This window comes from Anabrus simplex, chromosome 1 (assembly GCF_040414725.1).
Source record: "Anabrus simplex isolate iqAnaSimp1 chromosome 1, ASM4041472v1, whole genome shotgun sequence".
Lineage (NCBI taxonomy): Eukaryota > Metazoa > Arthropoda > Insecta > Orthoptera > Tettigoniidae > Anabrus > Anabrus simplex.
The window spans coordinates 1,116,853,956-1,116,876,672 of NC_090265.1; the positions used below are offsets into that span (position 1 = coordinate 1,116,853,956).

At 39.5% G+C, this 22,717-nt stretch overlaps 1 protein-coding gene and 1 non-coding gene across 4 annotated transcripts in view; one reads left to right on the forward strand and one right to left on the reverse strand.

Annotated features, from left to right (window-relative positions):
• LOC136858075 (pleckstrin homology-like domain family B member 1) overlaps positions 1-22,717 on the forward strand; it is an 871,560-nt gene that overhangs the window by 534,959 nt on the left and 313,884 nt on the right. For all 3 annotated transcript variants that reach the window (XM_067137338.2, XM_067137337.2, XM_067137339.2), the window contains one exon: positions 2,856-2,985. In XM_067137338.2, the coding sequence (XP_066993439.2) occupies positions 2,859-2,985 (127 nt within the window). In that variant the 5' untranslated portion in view covers positions 2,856-2,858. The remainder of the gene's footprint in view (positions 1-2,855; positions 2,986-22,717) is intronic.
• Positions 10,231-10,303, reverse strand: TRNAR-CCG (transfer RNA arginine (anticodon CCG)). Its single transcript has one exon. It is a non-coding gene; the product is annotated as a tRNA-Arg (tRNA).

The following is a 22,717-nucleotide window of genomic DNA, read 5'->3' on the forward strand; positions in this document are numbered from 1 at the left end:
ACTGCGTGTTATGTGTGGTGTGTGAGATGCAGGGATGTTTGGGACAGCACAAACACCCAGCCCCCGGACCACTGGAATTAACCAATGAAGGTTAAAATCCCCGACCCAGCCGGGAATCGAACCCGGGACCCTCTGAACAGAAGGCCAGTACGCTGACCATTCAGCCAACGAGTCGTACATTATTATTACTGACTTCGGCCAGGAGCCTGTGTGTGTCTAACGAAGTTAAAGATACCAAAGTCAGTTCGCGACTCTATGGTGGATCTTTCAAATTTGTCGATGATTCTGGTATAGCAAATATCTAGGTAGGTACCAGGGGCCTATTCCACGAACGAACTTTGCAACTTTTCACTTTGCACTTTGCACTTTTCAGTTCAGATTTTGTTCCACCATCACTTTTCAGATTTAGCTTGCAAAGTGAAAAGTGAAAAGTTAGGAATCTTTTCACTTTTCAAGCCTGTTATGTTCCTCCATTGGTACAGATATGCAAAGTGCAAAGAAATGAAGTGGAAAGTTTTCATAAATCTTGCAAAGAGATGATTCCCTTTTCCTATGTTAATTAACAAGTATGCACACTAGTTTCTCGGCGTAGAATTTGATTTAGTGATATAAACACGTTACGACGTGAGCTTTTGTTAGCATCAAGTGAGGACAGTGATGAAGAAACCAATAAGAGAACGTACAAAGACAGGATTAATTTTCATAACCTCACTTCGACGTAATTTCGCGAGTGGTTTCGTATTACCCCAACACAGACTGACTATATTCTTGAAATGATCGATCATTTATTGAAACATGTAACAAAAAGAAGTCAATTCCTTTCCGAAAAAGAACACATTCTTATACGCTTACATTGGTTAGTAAATAGTGCTGCACGGTGTAGCAGCAATGCATGGGGCATCGAAATCAATTATTTGCTGAACTGTTACCAAAGTCGTAGATGTTATAGTAAATGTAATATTTCCTAACAGTACGTTGGCTTGGTAATCCACTTAATATAGCGACGGGATTTCGAATGAAGGGTGAATGTCCTTCTGTGTGTGGATGTGTTGACGGTACTCTCGTTAACATTGATGTGTGCCATCATTTGAGAGGTTATCTTTAAAGTTGTCAAAAAAGGAAGTCATGTTTCTCCTTGACAACTTCCAGCACAGCCAGCTTCTTGTAATAACCTTTCTTTCCCATGATAAAAACTAACGGTACGATAATTATACCGCCAAGTTCGCCGCGAAAAGTAAAGCATTAAAATCATAGAGTATTAGGCCTATACAGTTTGCTCATGGAATAAACTCGATCGTATCAGTCATTCGCAAAGACTTTTCACTTTGCGAAGAAATTGAAAAGTACAACCTAGTTCATGGTGGAACAGAAAGATTTTGCACTTTGCAAGAATTGAAAAGTGAAAAGTGCAAAGTTGCAAAGTTCGTTCGTGGAACAGGCCCCAGGTCTAGACTTTGCACTGGAAGATTGTTGTGACAGTTTAGCTGTCATCACATGCTTAGGTCTTCACTTGAAGTCAGTTGGCGCGATCAGCTGTCAGCGAGCGCCGAGTCATGAAACATGAGGCGATGTTTAGCGGATAAAAAAGGAAAACAGGATAGTTGGTGATAGGTTATAAATTCCACTCTTATGAGTGACAGCCAGGAGTACACGTGTGGGAAGAGCGGTGTTGCCAACTTACGAACATTTGATCTCTCTGTCTAAATACTCTTTCAGAAGGCCGGTATTTTCTATCATAATAACATAGATTTTCTAACAGTGTGACGAACTCTGCATTGTGTTGATATTTTATGTGTAGGTGTTTTTTAATGATGTACGATTACACGACTGTCATCTAACAGAGGTATAGTATTCTGATCTTGTAGGATTTGATTACAGACGAGTGGCGACATTTTACCTCCTGTACAACAGGCCTTGACAAGACAAGTTGTGCTAGTGGCGTAACCCACCCTATGAACCCCCCTCCACCAATCCTTCAGATGGTGAAATTAAATCCTTGCGTCTCTCGTCTATCTAACTGTGATACTATTTTGACAAGTACGGCAGTGCAGTAGATCGTCGACATTCGTCAAAATGTGATCACGGGCTAATAGATCAGAAGAAAATATTCTCTGTTAGATCCCAACTGTGAAATTCTGCATCATTGCGAAGTTATTATTCATTCCAAAGGAGACATTAAATGAATTTGGTCGTGTTCGGTACATATGGTACATACCGGAAGAGACTTTAAGCACAGGTCAAAAATGGCCAACCGGACATTAATGGGATCCGAACCCACAACCTTAGATCCTTTCCAACAGAAATATGACCTTCCTGACACACAATTTCCGAATTGCTCAAATTCATTTTTTAAATTGCCTGCTTCTGACATAAACTAACATAATTATACGTAGCGGATAATGATCTGGAAGAAGTTAGTTTACAAACAAACAAACTAACTAACTAACTAACTAACTAACTAACTAACTAACTAACCCCATGGCGCTACAGCCCTGATGGGCCTTGGCCTACGAAGTGACTTCTGCTGAGTCCGAAGACCTGCAAATTACGAGCTGACGCGTGGTTAGCGCGACGGATTCTCTCTGCCATAATTCTTGGCTTTTTAGATCGGAGCCACTGCCTCACCGTCAGATAGTGTCTTCATTGTTCTCTCGCTTGCTGAGTAGACCTCGAACCAGCCCTCAAATCCAGGTAACAATCCCTGATATGGTCGGGAATCAAACTCGGGTCGTTACCGCTAGATCATCAGTATTCGCCCATGTAATAATTTGTAAGGCTTGGAAGATATATTTTGTTTAATCGTGAGTGTTTTTGATGGTCCAAGAAAGTAATTTTGGCGTACTTGATTTTTTCAGATCATGTCGGAGGGGGTGGAGGTGCGGGAGGCTGGACGCGCCCTCAAGGTACACACTGACACCCCTCACCTCGTCAGTCTCGGGGGTGGCCGGCTTAGTACCGCCGTCACTCTACATCCACTACCAGAAGGTAAGACATTTTTTCTCTTCTTGTAACTCTCTTCAAATATGGTTTCATTACTCTGTGCTCTCAACGTACACTGTAGGGCTGTACAGTCGCATAGTGCTGTGCTTAAAGTAGGTATCATGAGTGTCGATGTTCCTCTATCCCTGTCTTCTCCCTCTCCGACACACAATATACCATTTAAATGGTGTAATAGCAATTTTAAGTTTCAGGGCACTTTTCCCAACCTAACAGTTACCCATTCCACAACTGTCTCTACAATAGTATAGGTTATCTTCTTCTTTTTTTTATCGGGTACTTCCCTGACGCCAACCCTATGCTGATGGATGTATTTGCTGTTGCGTGTTTTCTGTGGTTAGTAGTAGCATGGTATGTTGTATGTAGATGACGAGACGTATATTTGGACGAACACAAACACCCAGTCCCCGAGCCAGAGGAATTAACCATACGCAGTTAAAATCCTTGGCTCGGCCGGGAATTGAAGAGAGGGTCTTCTGAACTGAAGGTCAGAACGCCGACCATTCACCAAAGCACTCCTCAGTATACAACATTCTCACGCTGTGTGAAGAATTTTAAGGCTAGGGGAAGAAAACTACGTTTGAATCGAATCATAAACTTCGACTCCCGAGTTTTCTCTTGGAACGTGAGGTGACGTACGCTACTATGAATTCTTTATGTTATTGATTACTCTTTTTACGTAAGAAAATAACATTCCACTACTACATCAACGTCATACTGTAACATTTGTGTGAAAATGTACTCTGCTACCTTCCTTTTAGACGAAAAATAAGAAGAAGAATTGCAGTATGTATGATCCTGTCTTCATTATTATTATTATTATTATTATTATCTTTTGAAGCTGATAATATTCCACTACTACTTTACATCAACTATTTGTGGTGAAATGTACGCTGCTACCTTAATTTTGAAAAAAATGAAAGAAATAACCCTATAATCTATGTGTGTAGGAAAGCCGAACACTCCAGTAAATAATTATGCTGTTGTCTTCAGTTTGAAAGATCTCCTACATTCATTTTTCTATAACGTATAGCATTACGGTTAACGTGGAATGTGGGTTTTTTTATTGTTAAAAGTAGTCAAAAGCGACAAACAGACAGCGTTATTAATAGCCGTGTATGTAGTCATAGTTATCATAAACCATTATTAAAAAGGCTGTATTGCCAGAGTGTGAAAAATAAGCCTGTGTATGTAATATATTTGAAACATTGTTAGGGCAAATAATAAGTTTCTGTTATTAAATGTTAAACATTAATTTATTGAAGCCACCTATTCAATGCTGGTTAATTGAACTTCAGTACGGTCAATATGAAAATAATCACTTGTAATAAGTTTCTGTTAGAATAAAAAGTAACGTTAATAATAATAATGGTATTAATATTAATATTAATAATAATAAAATACATTTTGAATAGTTATGCAATAATAGTAAAACAACAACGTTCGAGCTTAATCTCTTGGTGGTTGATACTTGAGATGAATTACTGTAAAGAGGACTAAGTGAAATATTATATAAAAATTTTTTTTATGTTCATGGCGTTTCAGTGTTACAAAAAACATGGTGTTTTCGTGAAAAATGTTTAAAACTTTTCTTCAGCTTATTCCAGTTATATCTGGTCTCGCTGCAGCCATTTCGCTCATTTTTCATTTTTGCTGGATGCCCTTCCTAACGCTACGTAATTTCTTAACTGAAATTTCGACGCTTGGGTCTAATCGATTCGAACTTCAGCCATCTGGGTGAAGAACAAGGACCTACGTCACTAAATTTACTGAATTGAATTGATTAGACTAAATAACTTCTTACCTCATATTGATGTTGAACGTCTCGGAAAGTGAAATAATCTTTTATCTATTTATCATGTGAAAGGTAACCCAAGTTCACCAATTTGCAATGATACTGTCAACTTTAGTTTTACTTTGAAAAAATAATTAATATAACATTAATTGTTATCTGAAATGAAAGCTTCCTCAAAGCCATTTCTGACATTCTTGGATTATATTCATTTTCGAATTCCGACACAAAGCTGACAGAGCGCACCAGTGTAGCTAATTAAATCAAATTGTTGTGATTTCGTCTTTTCCTGGTAGAGTGCTCCAAATACAGCCGGTCAAACATACGCTAGGAGATGTCTTTCGAGCATAGGCCATTCCTGTGACAGCTTGTCAATACAGAGGTTTTAGTTTCCAGTTGTAAAGGTATCCTCCATGTTAGGCCCCACAAAACAATATTCATGATCATCCTATAGGCGTCTACTTCCTAATTTCATTTTTGTATGTACCAAATCTTCCTGTATAGCCCCTTTGCCGCCGCTTGTTCAATGACCTGTTGAAGCCGGATTGTAGGGTCAGTTATTAGCCTACAAGTGGTAATTTAGGAGTACGCTGATATAGAGGTAGAGTAGAGACATCGTCGCTAGTATGTCAGTCACTACTGATCTGCATTTAGGGCAGTTGCCCAGGTGGCAGATTCCCTATCTGTTGTTTTCCTAGCCATTTCTTAAATGATTGCAAAGAAATTGGAAATGTATTGAACATCTCCCTTGGTAAGTTATTCCAATCCCTAACTCCCCTTCCTATAAACGAATGCCCCAATTTGTCCTCTTGAATTCCAACTTTATCTTCATATTGTGATCTTTCCTACTTTTAAAGACACCACTCAAACTTATTCGTCTACTGATGTCCTCCCACGCCATCTCTCCACTGACAGCTCGGATCATAGCACTTAGTCGAGCAGCTCGTCTCCTTTCTCCCAAGTCTTCCCAGCCCAAACTTTGCAACATTTTTGTAACGCTACTCTTTTGTTGGAAATCGCCCAGAACAAATCGAGCTGCTTTTCTTTGGATTTTTTACAGTTCCTGAATCAAGTAATCCTGGTGAGGGTCCCATACACTGGAACCATACTCTAGTTGGGGTCTTAAGCAAAGCAAAGTCACCTCCGTACAGGACATGAAGGCCCTTGGAGGGGTGGAAGGTAAAGGCTTCCACCATTGTTAACCTCGCCACGTGATGGGGTAGAGTGGTTAGCTCTACGCCCGGCCGCCTTTGCCCCCAGGAATTAACCTGGTACTCAGTTTTGTATAGGCTGAGTGAACCTCAGGGCCATATGCACCTCCGGAAATTTTACGACATCCTGACGGGGATTCGAACCCACGTCCTTTCGTGCGAACCGAGCACGCCTTTACCGCATCGGCCAGGCAGCCCCTTACCAGAGACTTATATGCCCTCTCCTTTACATCCTTACTACATCCCCTAAATAACCTCATAACCATGTGCAGAGACCTGTAGGCCCCTACCCTTTATTTACATTCATATTTATGTGATTGCCCAAATGAAGATCTTTCCAACTTTCACCCCATCAACGCAGTAATTAAAACAGAGGACTTTTCCTATTTGTGAAACTCACAACCTGACTTTTATCCCCGTTTATCATCATACCATTGCCTACTGTCCATCTCACATTATCGAGGTCATTTTGCAGTTGCTCACAATCTTAAGTCTTATCTCTGTTTCCACTTCTTTACACATATCATTGATGTATATAAGAAAACATAAAGATCCAATAATACTGCCTTGAGGAATTCCCCTCTTAATTATTACAGGGACAAATAAAGCTTCACCTACTCTAATTCTCTGAGTTCTATTTTCTAGAAACATAGCCACCCATTCAATCACTCTTTTGTCAAGCCCAATTGCACTCATTTTTGCCAGTAGTCTCCCATGATCTACCCTAAGAAATGGTTTAGATAGGTCAATCGCAATACAGTCCATTTGACCTCCTGAATCCAGGATATCTGGTATGTCTTGCTGGAATCCTACAAGTTGAGCTTCTGTGTAATAACCGTTCCTAAAACCAAACTGCCTTCTGTGAAACCAGTTATTAATTTTGCAAACATGTGTAATATAATCAGAAAGAATGCTTTCCCAAAACTTACATGCAATGCATGTCAAACTGACCTGTAATTTTCAGCTTTGTCTGTCACCCTTTCCTTTATACACAGGGGCTACTATAACAACTCTCCCTTCATTTGGTATAGCTCCTTCATGCAAACAATATTCAAATAAGTACTTCAGATATGGTACTATATCCTAACCCATTGCCTTTAGTATATCCCCAGAAATCTTATCAATTCCATCCAACTGCTTTTCTAGTTTTCAACTTTTGTATCTTACTGTAAATGTCATTGTTATCATAAGTAAATGTTAATACTTCTTTAGTATTAGTCACCTCCTCTATCTGGACATTATCCTTGTAACTGACAATCTTTACATACTGCTGACTGAATACTTCTGCCTTTTGGAGATCCTCGCATACACACTCCCCTTGTTCATTAATGATTCCTGGAATGTCCTTCTTGGAACCTGTTTCTGCCTTAAAGTACCTATACATACTCTTTCATTTTTCACTAAAATTTGTATGATCACCAGTTATGCTTGCCATCATGTTATCCTTAGCTGACTTCTTTGCTAGATTCAATTTCCTAGTAAGTTCCTTCAATTTCTCCTTACTTCCACAGCCATTTCTAACTCCAACCTGCACCTCCTCCTTAGTCTCTTTACTTCTCTTTTGCAATATAGTGGATCTTTACCATTCCTTACCATCTTTAAAGGTACAAACTTATTTTCACATTCCTCAACAATTACTTTAAACCCATCCCAGAGTCTGTTTACTTGTCTATTTACCATTTTCCGCCGATCATAGTTACTTATTAAAAACTCCCTCATGCCTGTTTTATCAGCCATATGGTACTGCCTAATAGTCCTAATTTTAATATCTCAATTTTTTTTCACATTTATTTTTAATTACCACAAAAACAGCTTCGTGGTCACTAATACCATCTATTACTTCGGTTTCTCTATAGAGCTTATCTGGTTTTACCACCACCACATCCAGAATATTCTTCCCTCTAGTTGGTTCCATCACTTTCTGAATCAGGTGCCCTTCCCATATTAACTTATTTGCCATTTGTTGGTCATACTTCCTGTGGTTCACACAACCTTCCCAATTGACATATGGTAAATTGAGATCACCCGCTACAGTCACGTTCCTTTCCTTATCGTTTCCCACATTACTGATTATCTTATTAATTTTTTATTGAGAAATGCATTTATTTCTGCTTCCCCCATTTGGAGGCAACCAAGAAGACAAAGCTTACATAAGAATTTTGATTCAGCATCTGCGCTACCCCTTCCTGGTCTGTACACTCGAAAGACATCAAGTTGCCTATTATCTTTAGAGATGAGCCTTACCCCTCGAATTTCGTGATTGTCATCTTTAACTTTTTCGTAGCTTATAAATTCTTCTAAACTTACGAGTAGGGACTAAGAGTAAGGGACATTTGCGCAGTTGGTTATTAACATAATGGAAGCAGCTGAACGAACATGATTAATACGTGTTAGACCATCTTTAGTCGTTATAACGAGAAAGATGCATACTACTCGTGAATTCAGAGGATGTCCATGTCATTCGTCATGCAGTGTAGCACTCAGTTCCGTCCGCGATGATGGGGGTGGAAATCTATACCATTATAATTATATATTTACTGTCCGCCTCTGTGGTGTAGTGGTTACTGTGATTAGCTGCCACCCCCGGAGATTCGGGTTCGATTCCCGACTCTGCCACGAAATATGAAATGTGGTTCGAGGGCCGGAACGGGGTCCACTCAGCCTCGGGAGGTCAGCTGAGTAGATGGGACTTTGATTCCCACCTTAGCCATCCTCGAAGTGGTTTTCCGTGGTTTCCCACTTCTCCTCTAGGCAAATACCGGGATGGTACTTACGTTAAGTCCATAGCCGCTTCCTTCCTTCTTCCTTGTCTATCTCTTCCGATCATCCCATCCCCCCCCCCCCTACAAGGCGTAGCAGGTCAGGCCCCCAGGACACTACCCTTGAGGCGGTAATGGTGGGATCCCTCTCTGAGTCCGAGGGAAAACCAACCGTAGAGGGTAAACAGATTAAGAAAGAAAGAAGATTTACGATCCGACAGAAAAAGAAAATGTGTTTTACTTATACTTGCAAATCTAATTAGTCATTTTCACAACACGGCAGTGGCAGTACGTATAATATCGCAAGTCACGAAAAAAAAAAAACAAAAGGAAAAAAAAAAAAAAAAACATGACTACGTTGTGTCAACATGCGAGATGAACGGTACTGTAAGATGTCGTATCGACAAGTAGGGTCCCTGAACTGTATGGTTGGCGACAGTGAATCGAATCCAACAGTTAGAAAATAACTATACATCACTACCTTCGGTATTAATAGGGTAGAATGAGTTTGGTTGATCCCTTAATGACTACGCTTACATACAGAGGACTATAAGTTGGGGCATTGTCATATTAGGAAGACGGCGTTACATTCAGGGAACAACATTTGTAACACAGGGTGCAGTTGGTTACAGCAGTTGGTTGGCTGTCTTAGCCCGCCTGAGGGCCATGATCGTTAAAGCTACATATTATAGTCTGACACCGTGGTTAGCCAGTTCGAGTCCCGTTGGTCGAAAAAATGTTCACCATCAGAATGTTGGTCTGCAGGGCAGAGAGGTGGTGGTATACAATTTCTGGATTCAGCCTGGATTCAGTTATAAACCTCTCCGCAGTGTTCATATGGAGTGAGGGCTTATGACGCTGTCAATGATGATTCCTCCGTTGAATGGGGACGTAAAGCCATGAGCAGATCCCTTCGTGCTACTCGACAGGAGTAAACTATGTGCCGGAACCGGGTTTCACCCTCTCCCTTCCTACTATCATATGTCACGTCATTCATTTCATCTCATTGACTCCTCTGATGCGGTTGGTGTCATAAAAGGTACCCAGTCGTAAAATCTCGCTACGAAGATTCATCTCAGTTCATACCCCACCCGGTAGAGAAACGGAACAAGGGTTGGACATAGGTCTACACGCACTCTGCACAATTATGAGAGTGACGCCACTCGCCTACTTTCGAAAATGTCCGCCGTTTCGTGATGATTTATTATAAAAGTAACGACAGTATTTATGGCCGAGTTGTGGCAGTGAACACTTCTATTCCTCCTCCGTGTAATTCGAGGTAAGATTTATAAGATTCGATATATTAAAAAGTGTAGTTTCCCCTCCGCGAACATTACTGAATGTATACCTAGATTTTAATTAAACTACAAAGTAATGAAAACGATCAGTCACATTTCGTTGAAACCATTACTCTGTTTTTAAACCTTCTGTTTAATTCGATGTAAAATTTTCCGGCAAAAAAGTGAAAGCTCGACCGTGGCAGGACTCGAACCTGCAATCTTCGGATCCGGAATCCGACGCCTTATCCATTAGGCCACACGGCCCTTGAAAAACTTTGCGTTTAGTAACTCTTTATAAGTATCTTAATTACTCTGATTATTATCATATTAATTTTTAACATTAATTATGCATATTCATTATTAATTGTTATTCGGTATGGTCAGAATCATAAAATTTAAAATCATATGAACGGAAATACGCTTGAAATGTTGTAAGCAGCAACAGCCCTAAATTATTGATTTTGGCAGTTGGAAAAAGCGGAGAATATGACTACGTGGGCTTGGACAAATGGATGTTTCTCTCCCAGTATAACACGACGTAGTTAAAATCAATGTGTGTGGATATTTTGTATCGATTTTTTTTTTTGTGTTCCATACTTGAATGGTGTTATGCAATGATAGACCAAGCGACACAATTCATATTTAGAGAAAACGGCGTCTTTGCATATTCTTAAAGAAAAACTATTTACCTCGTGCATTTTTATATAAATCAAATCTTAATATGTTCATGTAGTACCATATTTTGTTCTTCCAAAATAATATAATCAATAACCTTATGTGAGTATTTTATTTTGATAAAAAAAGCGTCTTAGTCTACTCTACAAGTGATTTGAGGTTTTCTCACCGCCGTCTCAATGTCTATATACTGCCTGCTCTATGCTATGCGGTTAACATGCTTCTCAGCGTGAGCTCTTAGTGTCACGAACCTCCGCTAGGGGCGCCAGCTAACGCACCCAACTTATCTCCGTACCCGCGTTGTTGTGTTCTAGTGCGTTTGCATCGAGCATTTATGTGTGTTTCTCTGGTTGTAAAATGATTAATTGGTGTGTTCCTCTCTGTATATCAAGGCAGGAAATCCAAATTCTTGAGGTGTGAGGATTCCTGTTATCCCCCCCCCCCCCCCAAGTAAAGAACTTTGGGAAAATTGGCTTAACGCTATATCAAGGCAAGGATCAACCAAGGGTAAGCAATGGATTCCATCCGATTATTCTCGTGTTTGTAGCCTGAATTTTAGTGATGGAGCTAAAAGATAAAACTAAAAGAAATATGTATTGAAGACAGCGTGCCTAGTCGGTCTTCGAATTACCCCCATTACCTTCAAACCAGAAAAAAATATCTACGAAAGACCAGACAGCGACAAGATATTACTTCGGAATAAATCTGTGATAAAACAAGCTCTTCAACTGCAGGAAATACATCGGATGACGAGTACGAAATTCATTTGAACAACGATGTATCAAACCAACTCAGTATTCCAACGAGTAAGAATGACAGCAGTGATCAGAAAATTAGACATTAGAGGCTCCGATCAAGAATTCTGAGACTGCGATAACAGCTGATGAGTAACCATAATGAAGTTAACAGACTACGGAGACAATTCGAAGACAACCCAGAAAGTGATCGTCCGAATAAAGTAAAGGAAGCAGCCAAATATAAAGGAAAAACGACCGTATTTTAAAATTAAATTCATTATTTTCGCATGACAAAACCCGGGCAGTCAGAACAAATCAGGCGGTACTATGTGGTGTGGGGAATAGTATCCCAAAAGGTTACGAATATGGCAGGACTCCTGGTCTAGTGTCAGCTCCGTCACAAAGTACTCTGGACAGGTAGCCTAAATAGAAAATGTTGATAGTATTTGTCAGGATTTCCCCAATTAGTGAAGGAAAGACTTAGAGGTGAATGTAAAAATGTCGGACCAACAGAGAGGAGTGTAACAGTGATCGCCGATTAAATGGCTGATTAGGTACGGCTTCTCTACGACCGAACCAGTGACAATTTCTTTTGCGTGGTCAATGTTGAAGGTGTATGCGGTACATATATTGTAAAATCTCCTGCTCTCGCGAATAAACTGTTGTGTTTTCTTGTGTAGTCCGACTTGTAATCCGAGTTCTCTAGTCCTGCTCTCTACTTCCTCGTTAAAGGCTTAGAAGTCTCCGATCTATCACTTTTACTGAAATGCTTTTCGGCAAAACAATCCAGACTATGTGCATTTCTATTCACCAGAAGATAAAATACTTACAATGGTTGAATGATGATATCATCGAGTACGTTAAAATAATTCGGTTGGTATCAAAACGTGAAAAACTGAAGTGCCTGACTAATAAGACGGCAGATGCTGTCTCGCTAACTGTGAAATCTATAGTGGAATGTGTGTCTTATTTGTTACAAAAACGGTTGTTTTATGTTCTGACTAGATGATTTTCTGGAGACGCAATAGAAGCTCTATTTAGTTCAGTGAGATTGGGTGGTGGATTTAATGACATGACGAACGCACGCATTATGTGCCGTAAAACGCATCCTGAAATCTGGTTATGAACAAAGGATCAGCGAAATAGTGATAGGAATGTTTTGCGTCCACTGCTGGTAAATAACAGTAAGAAAAGGACTGAAAAGGTGCTCCGTTACTCGTGTCGAGAAAATTCTGAAATGTTTATGTACCATGCAGCAGTGGGCAGCAGTGGGATGATCCTAATATATTTACTGTAACTGGTAAGATTTTATATATTTTACGTTTCTATATCTTAAGCCAAGCTCAAATATGAAATGTAAGTTTCTGTATGTGCATTATCTTTTCAGTTAGTTAAGTGCTGCCATCTGCAATGTCGCTGCAAACGCAATTCTCGCATCCGAGTCCACGGCCGACTTGATGCGTCGCTCTAGCTAGCTCCTTACCGGCCTTGACAATCGGGTCCACACACTGTAATCGCACTAGTTACACAACTCGACACGTGGCGCTGGCGGCCGACCTATTTGCGGTACAAATGCATACTTCTGTATGGAAAATATACTGACTTTGGTTGCCGATTTATCGTAATTTAGAGCTATGGAGAATATTACATGGGTTAATACTGTTAAAATGATTAATCTTAAAGGTTACTTTCGTTGATATTTGCCAAAATGATGTCGTGAAATGAAACTGCGGGTAGATGACTTAGTCCAGCTGACGTTCTGATATTGACTCTGATTGCCGATGTATCTTAATTTAGGGAATAAAATAGTATGTTACATTGACTAATATTGTTAAAATGATTAATCCTAAAGGCTACTTTCATTGATATGTGCCAAAACAACGTCGTGAAATGAAACTGCGGAGGATGGAGTAGTCCAACTGACGTTCCTTAATTGTGAGGAATAATAGTAATCGTTTTTATTATCATGGCATTTAGATGCATAGCAGAACTTACCACAATGCTTTTGTCTTCTGGTGTTAATATTGAGATTAAGAGTCATTGTTCAATTAGAGTTTTTAAATTCTTCAAGCGCTGCTCTCAGGAAGGGGGCTGGACAAAACATAAGAGTCTTACTTTTTCCATATTCGTTGTATGCAGAACATAAATATTTTGACTCAAACATGTTTAAATGTTAATTTCAATATATATAATTTCAGATTACATTTCATTCGTACCTTTCACTAGAATATTAAATACCGGGCAAGCTGGCCATGCTAAATTCAGAAAATAAATTTTACTTGAAATGCAGTAGAGTGGAACAAGTTGGCCGCGCGGCGTGGAGCTGTGAGCTTACATCCGGGAGATAGTGGGTTCGAACCCCACTGTCGGCAGCTCTGGAGATGGTTTTCCGTGGTTTCCCATTTTCACATCAGGCTGTACCTCAATTAAGGCCACGGCCGATTCATTCCCACTGCTAGCCCTTTCCTATTGCATCGGCGTCATAAGACCTATCTGTGTCGGTGCGACGTAAAACAAATAGCGAAAGAAGAAGAAGAATTTTAAATAAAAATTCAGTGAGAGAAAAGTATTTTGAGCAAATAAAATGTAAACTGTTCTCTGCTCGATGATGATGATGATGATGCTTGTTGTCTAAAGGGGCCTAACATCTAGGTCATCGGCCCCATTGCTCAGGTAACAACACTTCATACGCTGGCCTTACCGTCAAAGCAGTAGTGATTCTTACTTGTCAATGTTTAAATGTTAAAGTTCAGATTATCTTGAACGAAAATGTGTTGTATTGCTGTCATATGGCAAACACGACACCGCCTAAAAGATTATTCTATGAAAGAAAATTCATGAGTAAAAATACCTGATTAGCGTGATTAGCGGCCACTCACGGAGGCCCGGTTTCGATTCCTGGCACTGCCGTGAAATTTCAAAAGTGGTACGAAGGCTGGAACGGGGTCCACTCAGCCTTGGGAGGTCAACTGTGTAGAGGATGATATCGATTCCCACCTCAGACATCCTCGAAGTGGTTTTCCATAGTTTCCCAATTCTCCTCCAAGCAAATGCCGGGATGGTAACTAACTTAAGGCCACGGCTGCTTCCTTCCCTCTTTCTTGGATATGCCTTCCAATCTTCCCATCCCCGACACAAGGCCCCTGTTCAGCATAGAAGTTGCGGCCGCCTGGGCGAGGTACTGGTCATCCTTCCCAGTTGTATCCCCGACCCGCAGTCTCACGCTCCAGGATACTACCCTTGAGGCGGTAGAGGTGGGATCCCTCACTGAATCCGAGAGAAAATCCAACGCTGGAGGGGTAAACAGAGTAAGAAAAAAGAAAGAAAGAACGAAGGTAAATACCCGACATAGAAACGGAAAACTAAAACGAGAGTGTTACCTGCTTTTAGCCACTCCGTAGTTTTGTCCTGGTCTACAGAGAATTCGTGAAATGATAGTGTCCCTTTGCCTTTTTTCCTGTTCGGAATACAAAAAGGCACACAGCAATATATATTCGAATACTTCCTAACACAGTTAAAGAAAAGCAAATCAACACACCATTAAAAAACGAATTAGCACATAAATTAAAATCCTTGTCCAGGAAGAAGTTACAGCGAGAAAGCACTTTGTTCTTCTTTCCATAAAATTTCTGCTCGAAGTACGGAAAGGTGCTCAAGAATGTCTCAAATTCCAAGATTTGTAAACACAACTTAAAAAATATAATCACTACACTACACAATAAAAAATAAACTCACTAGCGCATAACGATCAGATGTCATTATCAAGCTAACAAGCACCTCATTGCGAACACATTGCCAACATTTACGACAACAAAACCAAAAAATAAAACTGGAAATGCGGCAATTTGCGGTATACAGCTTCCTGTCAGTGGGTAGTAGGCCAGCGCTCCAGCGGCATTATGGTGAAACTTTCCAATTACAGCTTTATGCTGGGCTTCACAAGCGATTGTCAAGGCCGGTATAAGGAGCGCAGCGAGGTATCCAGTCGGCCGTGCCGAGTCCAAAGCGCCAGGTGGCGTTTAGTCTACAAATGCGAAACAGATTAATACAAAACTAGCACATTTCTACAGGAAAGAACTGCCAAACACAATATCACAGTACAACATTTTAAATATTTTATATTCTATAGTCAATAATAACTCTTTTATTAACACCCATTCTCATGGTCGTTATAGTGTATGAACTTCACAACTAAATGATGCAACTAGAGTATGGTTCCAGTGTATGGGACCCTCACCCTCACCAGGATTACCTGATTCAAGAACTGGAAAAAATCCAAAGAAAAGCAGCTCGATTTGTTCTGGGTGATTTCCGACAAAAGAGTAGCGTTACAAAAATGTTGCAATGTTTGGGTTGTGGTATGTTCCGAGCTGTCAGCGGAGAGATGGCGTGGAATGACATTAGTAGACGAATAAGTTTGAATGGCGTTTATAAAAGTAGGAAAGATCACAATATGAAGATAAAGTTGGAATTCAAGAGGACAAACTGGGGCAAATATTCATTTATAGGAAGGGGAGTTAGGGATTGGAATAACTTACCAAGGGAGATGTTCAATAAATTTCCAATTTCTTTGAAATCATTTAGGAAAAGGCTAGGAAAGCAACAGATAGGGAATCTGCCACCTGGGCGACTGCCCTAAATGCAGATTGATTGATTGATTGATTGATTGATTGATTGATTGATTGATTGATTGATTGATTGATTGATTGATTGATTATAACAGTAAAGTCAACGTAAGGAAAAGCGTAACGTTCGCCTTCTCAAACGACTTCACAAGTTATTTCCAAATCAGGCTTTCCCGAAAAACCTTCGATATCATCAGCTATGATAGGAGAACTAACTAACTTTTGATAAAACTCCAAACAGTCTTTAGGGATCAAGTGTAACATGGACTTCAGATAACGTAATTTTTCTGAGCTTATTGGTTTTCCTTCAGGCCACAGTTTAAGCAGTTTTCTTGAGGAATGTAGGCTGTCACCGACAGATTTTCGACCAGTCCTTTTTCCGATGTTTATTTCTGTGAAGGTTGCCTGCCTTAGATCACTTTTCACAGAAACCGACAGAGGTTCTGATTTCCTATGCTGGATTTCCTTGAACGCTTTTCTTCCTGTTGATGATCGTACATTCTATTGCCGATGTACCTACAAAATATTCCTTTACCATTTGGAAGACTTGTAAAGGATTTCTCTTTCTGCAAGACTCGATTATTTTAATGTAATCATCTGGCACATAGAGACATTGCTGGAACTTCAATGCAGAATCAATATCACCAAAATTCCGAGTCATTTTTCAGGAAACTGTGCCCAGGAACTAGAAAGCGTTTTGTGATAGTCAGTAGGCTAGGATGTTCTTCTAGAATAGTTTTCAGCAACAAAGCTATTTTTATATTTCGATTCTGGCCCCCACATGAATCTGACCAGAGTATCAAATGTGTTATGTCTTGTGATACATGAATCAGTATGTGTTTTCTTAAACACAATCCAATTTCTTGGGCTACTCTTCCAGCATCTCCTCCCACCCACACGTAACAAAATCCTTTATCCTTAGAATCATGAATACCGCAGTTATACTAACAAAGTTGGCGTTTATAAAACACTGTATTTGTTGGTATTCTTGGGAGAGCAAATGTCTTTTCCAAATCGAACGAAATGCATTCAGTTTCTCTAGACGTTTCGTTTTTATCCTGCATGAAATTCTGCTTCATGAGATTCCTTGCGAGGTTTACTTCCTCTAAATTACTTTCATGTTCTTCTTTTGCTACTGAAGACTCCAATCCCGATGAATTCACATGTATTGCATGTGCCTTTCTTTAGTGTTTTAAACGTTAGGTTGAACTTGGTTGGAAATATATATAAAACTAGCGAATGTACCCGTGCTTCGCTACGGTATTCTACATTGTATTCGAATATCGAAGTAAATAGTGTACATGCAGTAAATAAGATTGTTTTAAAATTGCATGTCTCTTAGCGTTACCCGAGAAAGAGCATGAGGAGGTCCCCGTACGTTGTTTCCAGTGTAAAGTGTTTGTTACGGATTTGTGATATAACGGCAGGCTCACTTGCCTACTGGCATTCACAATCGAGTTGGGAAGTTTACATTATAATTGCAGGCCCCATTGCCTTCTACGCGGACAGAATCGATTTGGGGAGTTTTCGTTAAAATGGCAGCCCCCCTTTCCTATTTCCAGACAGATTACAGTTGAGGAGTTACTATTATAATGGTAGGCAATTACCCTACTATCACTCGAAATTGAGTTGTGCAGTTATCATTATAATGCCAGGCCCATTTTCCTACTTCCAGCCAGCTTACTGCCAGTCACACCAAGTTGGTGAGTTTCCATCAAAATAGCAGGCCACTATGCCTAATGCCAGTCACATTTTAGATGAGGACATTTCTTTATAATGGCGGGCACCCTTGCCTACTGCCAAACACAATCGGATAGGAGAGTTTTAAACAAAACTGCATGCTCACTTGCCTTCTGCAAGTCAAATCCAGAAGGGAACTATTCATTACAATTGTAGGCCTTCCTTACTACAGTTACACAGGAGTTGGAGAAGGAACCCTTTCCTACTGCCAGTGAAAGTCGGTGTGGGGAGTACTGATTACAATATCAGACCCACCCTTTCTCGATCGCTAAAAATCGACATCAGTGAATATATATATAGATCGATATACGAAAGTATATGCGTCCTTCATTTACAGATTAACTGCTACTAAACGTACGTCATATCGACAAAGGATTATACCATAAGACACGCCGGATTTAGTGGCCTAAATGGCTGGTCCTATGATATGTCATCTATTCTTGGGTCAGATTGAGTTAAAAACGTGGAACAGGGTAAAGGTTTTGTAAGATTATCTCACATTACATTACTTTTCGGATAATTATGTGACAGCTACATACATAGCATTTGGCTCACATATGCCTACTGGGTGGGCCAATTTTCGTAAAGAGTATGATGATTCTGTATTTCATATAAGTAATTGAAAGTATGAATTATGCATGTGAAAATTCCAAATTGACTTAACATCGATTGATAGAGAAAAATCAAACGTAAAAGGGATACAGATACGGCAAAAAGTCATAAGACCAAGGTTGTAGATCATTCCAAATTGAACGGAGATTGTGCAATCCGTTATGTGATAGGAATTTCCGAAGGTCTGCACCATCATTAAAATTGCCTGCATATTTCGATATTCTTCGGGGATAAAAAGTGAAAAATTTAATGATCTAGGATGTTTTCCGTTCGTTGCAGGCTAAAACGTATAATTTTGTCAAATTTCAATTATCTTCTTTTTCTTCTGGCAGATTATGCCGCAGTCTGGATTTTGGGCGAGGCGGGTAAAAATTAGGACTTTCAGGAAACTAAACCGAAAATTATGGAGATGGTCATTATTACCCTTAAACAGAAAGCTGTACGAAAATTTCACCAAAGTAGTCAATGTAGAGGCACACAGTCGTTACTATTTGATTTATATAGATAAGGAATCTGCTCCATGTAAAACACCTTTTGGGCTATGTCCGCTGGACTTAACCTGCAAAAGTGACCATTCATGATATCTCCCTTATTAATCCTCCTGACGAAAAAATGCACATGAAAAAAAAAAGTTTAGAGGTGGAATTCCATCACGTTTGGTCGATTTCCAGTCAGGTTGGTCTTGTTCTGTATATATTGTGGAAGAGTAAAATCACCATTTGTGTTCCCTATAAACCGCCAGTCCATTCCGGAACATGAAATGTTATTTACGTTTAAAACCTACCTTTGGACAGGTGGATGCTAAATATAAATTTTGTTTCGAATGTCTTCAGTAGTTTTCAAGTTGTAAAGAATACGCTTTACACGCACCCGCTCGTGAGTCAAGTCCGATGGGACTTGTACAGAAAAACGGTCCGTTAATGATATCTCCCTTATTAATCCTTGTATCGAAATGATGCACCTGAGAAAAAAGGTTTAGAAATTAATTTCTACCAAGGTAGGTAGTTTTCCATCAAGTTTGGTTGTGTATATTTTGTGGAAGTGCAAAATCACTGTTTCGGTTTCGTATAAACCCCCAGTCAGTTCAGGGGTTTAGAAACAATATTTGCCCTAAAACCTATCAAGGACAGGTGTGTGTGTGTGAACCGAGCTCGATAGCTGCAGTCGCTTAAGTGCGGCCAGTATCCAGTATTCGGGAGATAGTAGGTTCGAACCCCACTGTCGGCAGCCCTAAAAATGGTTTTCCGTGGTTTCCCATTTTCACACCAGGCAAATGCTGGGGCTGTACCTTGATTAAGGGCACGGCCACTTCCTTCCCACTCCCAGCCCTTTCCTGTCCCATCGTCGCCATAAGACCTATCTGTGTCGGTGCGACGTAAAGCAACTAGCAAAAAAAAAAAAAAAAAAAAAAAAAGGACAGGTGTATTCTAAATATGAGTCTTGGTGGAAATACATCCAGTAGTTTGTAGCACTCGCGTACATACGGCGTAATTAAGGAAGAAAATAATACAGCTAAGAAAGTTGAAAGTAATAGAAAATGGATTATAACCGAGGACAGCCGGATAACGACAAATATGTAAATGCCATGTGAATGTATTAAAAAATCAAATGTCCCTCAATAAATTATGCTGGTGTGAGTTATGGATATAATAAAGCGGTAACAGAGGAGAAATTTAGGGCAGTGGTTCTTAGGTAAACAAATAAAAAGAAGATGACTAATGATGTTATTACTTAATTTATTCGAGGGCGGTTATAACATCCAACGATATTCCGCCAATATCCCGCAGATAGGCCTATTGACGCCTCTCTTGCCTTCTACCCAAGGAACAACCACGAATTTAAAAGCATGATGAGGAAAATGGCAGTACGTTACTTCCCTGCTGGCATGCAGTCAGAGACGTTGCCATGGTAACTTGTAGGTTCGTTGTCGGTCTGTCGGTCACTCAATGCAGAGCATGATACCAGCGGAAAATTGTAAATTTCTCCGTCATGTGAAGAGTAAGGTAAATTATGAACATAACGAAAGTTGTTTATAATGAAGAGACGTTTCACGTACGGTAAACAAAGTTTACAGAAAATCAATAGTATAAGAGAAAATGGAGGAAAACCATTCTGGTTTTCCTATAAACCCCCCGTCTATTCAAATATTTTAAAATTATATGCATATCGAAACCTTCCCTGGGATGGATTAATAGAATCATGCTTATGATCTCTGAAATGCTGGCATCTCTTTTTTGTTGCTCAAAACGTAACATCGTTCGCAGACGCCGAATATTTTTTCCCATCAAAGAGAGTAACATGTTACGGGAGAAAACGCTCTCTCTGTGATAGGCTGGTTAAAGCTATTGGAGCTCGGGGAAGAGATAAGCCTCCTCATGAACAACGCGATCACTGGTGCGTAAACACAGCTTTGTTGCTTCAGGCTACACAAACTTATGTCACTGCCTGTCTATGTAATCCTTTGATGAGATCAACATGGAGGCACTATATTTTTTTCTTTTCTAAATCCTGCTCACTCGAAGCACATTCCGTTCTCAAAACGATGTTTGAAAATACGAGGTAGTTACGGCATTTATTCTTTCTGTTCAATATTAGCTCACAATATCAGTAAAAGTTAGTAATAAGGACTATATGCTCCAACTAGCAAAATACCCGTGCTTCGCTACGGTTTTAAATTGAAAGTTATTAGTCAAAGTTTTACATTTTAGAGAGTCCACTTTTGGCTGAGCCTGTAAAAAACACCCTCAGTTCGTACGTCAAACGGTTTTGTGGGAATGATTATTTATTTTCTGACCTAACACTCATTGTAAACCCGTATAGAAGAATTGGAATGTTTTAAACCCTATCTTATTTAATATCTAGAACGTAAAAGCGACCAACCTGTGAAATGTTTATTTTGTACGTCGAACAATAATAAAGGTATGAGTGCTGTTTCAGGGGATGAATGTTTTATAATAGTTTTTAACATCTAGGATATAGAAGACCACCCTTCCTGTAAAAGTTTAAGTTCGTGTCTGAAACGGTTTCGAAAGAATGGATATTGTGTTTTTGAGAGTCAACCGTTATCCAAACCCCTTAGGGGAGAAATAGTTTGAAGTATACGATATTTTACACCTAGGACATAAAAGAAGAACCCTCTCGTAAAATTACAACTTTGTATGTCAAACGGTTCTGTAGGGATGAATAATTTCGTTTCCGGAGCTAACCCCATTTTAACACATTAGGGATGGAACGTTTAAAAATATATCCTATTTCACACATAGGATTTAAAATATATACCGTTATTTGGAATTTTGTCATCGTACGTTAAACCATTTCGGAGGAAGGAAGGAAGGAATGTATTTGTTTCCGGATCTTAACCTCCACTTAAATCTCTGAGGGGTTACATTTGTTTGAAACCTTCTATTATCATACGAAATTTGAACTTCGCAATTCAAATGGTTTCATATAAATGCATCATTGTCATCATTCCTCACCCCCAGTAAAAACCCTTAGGGGTGTATTGTATTGTTATTGCTTATTTAAATCGAAGAAAGAATTTTATGTTATAGAGGGCAGCATCGATCTCTGATAAAAATCGAGGTGAAACCTGCATTACCTCCGTTATTACTTAGGCCTAGTATATGTATTAAGCTTGTGGAATTTGATCAGTAATTTGAGAGGTTTAAATATTTAAAAAAATAGACAATCAACGCGCGCAAGAATATGTAGGTACCATTAATGCTTTACAGTCTCAAAACATGTTTCACCAGTTGTGTACTAAGTTTAAGATTATTCGAGGGTCCCAATGCTTATATACATGCAATATTTTGAATTATATATTGTTTGACACCTATGACATCCGAAGTTCTTGTAAAATACAAATTTGTACGTTCAACGGTTTGGAGCGATGAATAACTTTGTCATAAGTCTTCACCCCTCATCCAAAATCCCTTAGAGGTATATTGTTTTAAGACCTGTTATTATTTAAAATCTAAAATGTAAGTTATAGGAGCAACCATCACGTGAAAATTTACCCTCGTATGTCAGACGATTTCAGAGAAATGAATATTTATGGCATCAGAAACCCCTCCACCCCCACCGGTTAAAACCCATTAAGGGCGTGTTGTTTTAAGACCATTTCTTAGTTAAAATGTAAAGCGTACAGGAGCAATAATCATGTGAAGTTTCAACCTCGTACATCAAGCGGCTTCAGAGAAATTAGTATTTTATCATCAGGTCCCAAACTCCGGCCAAAACCTCTTAGGAATGCATTGTATTAAGACCACTTCCTGTTTAAAATCTAAGAT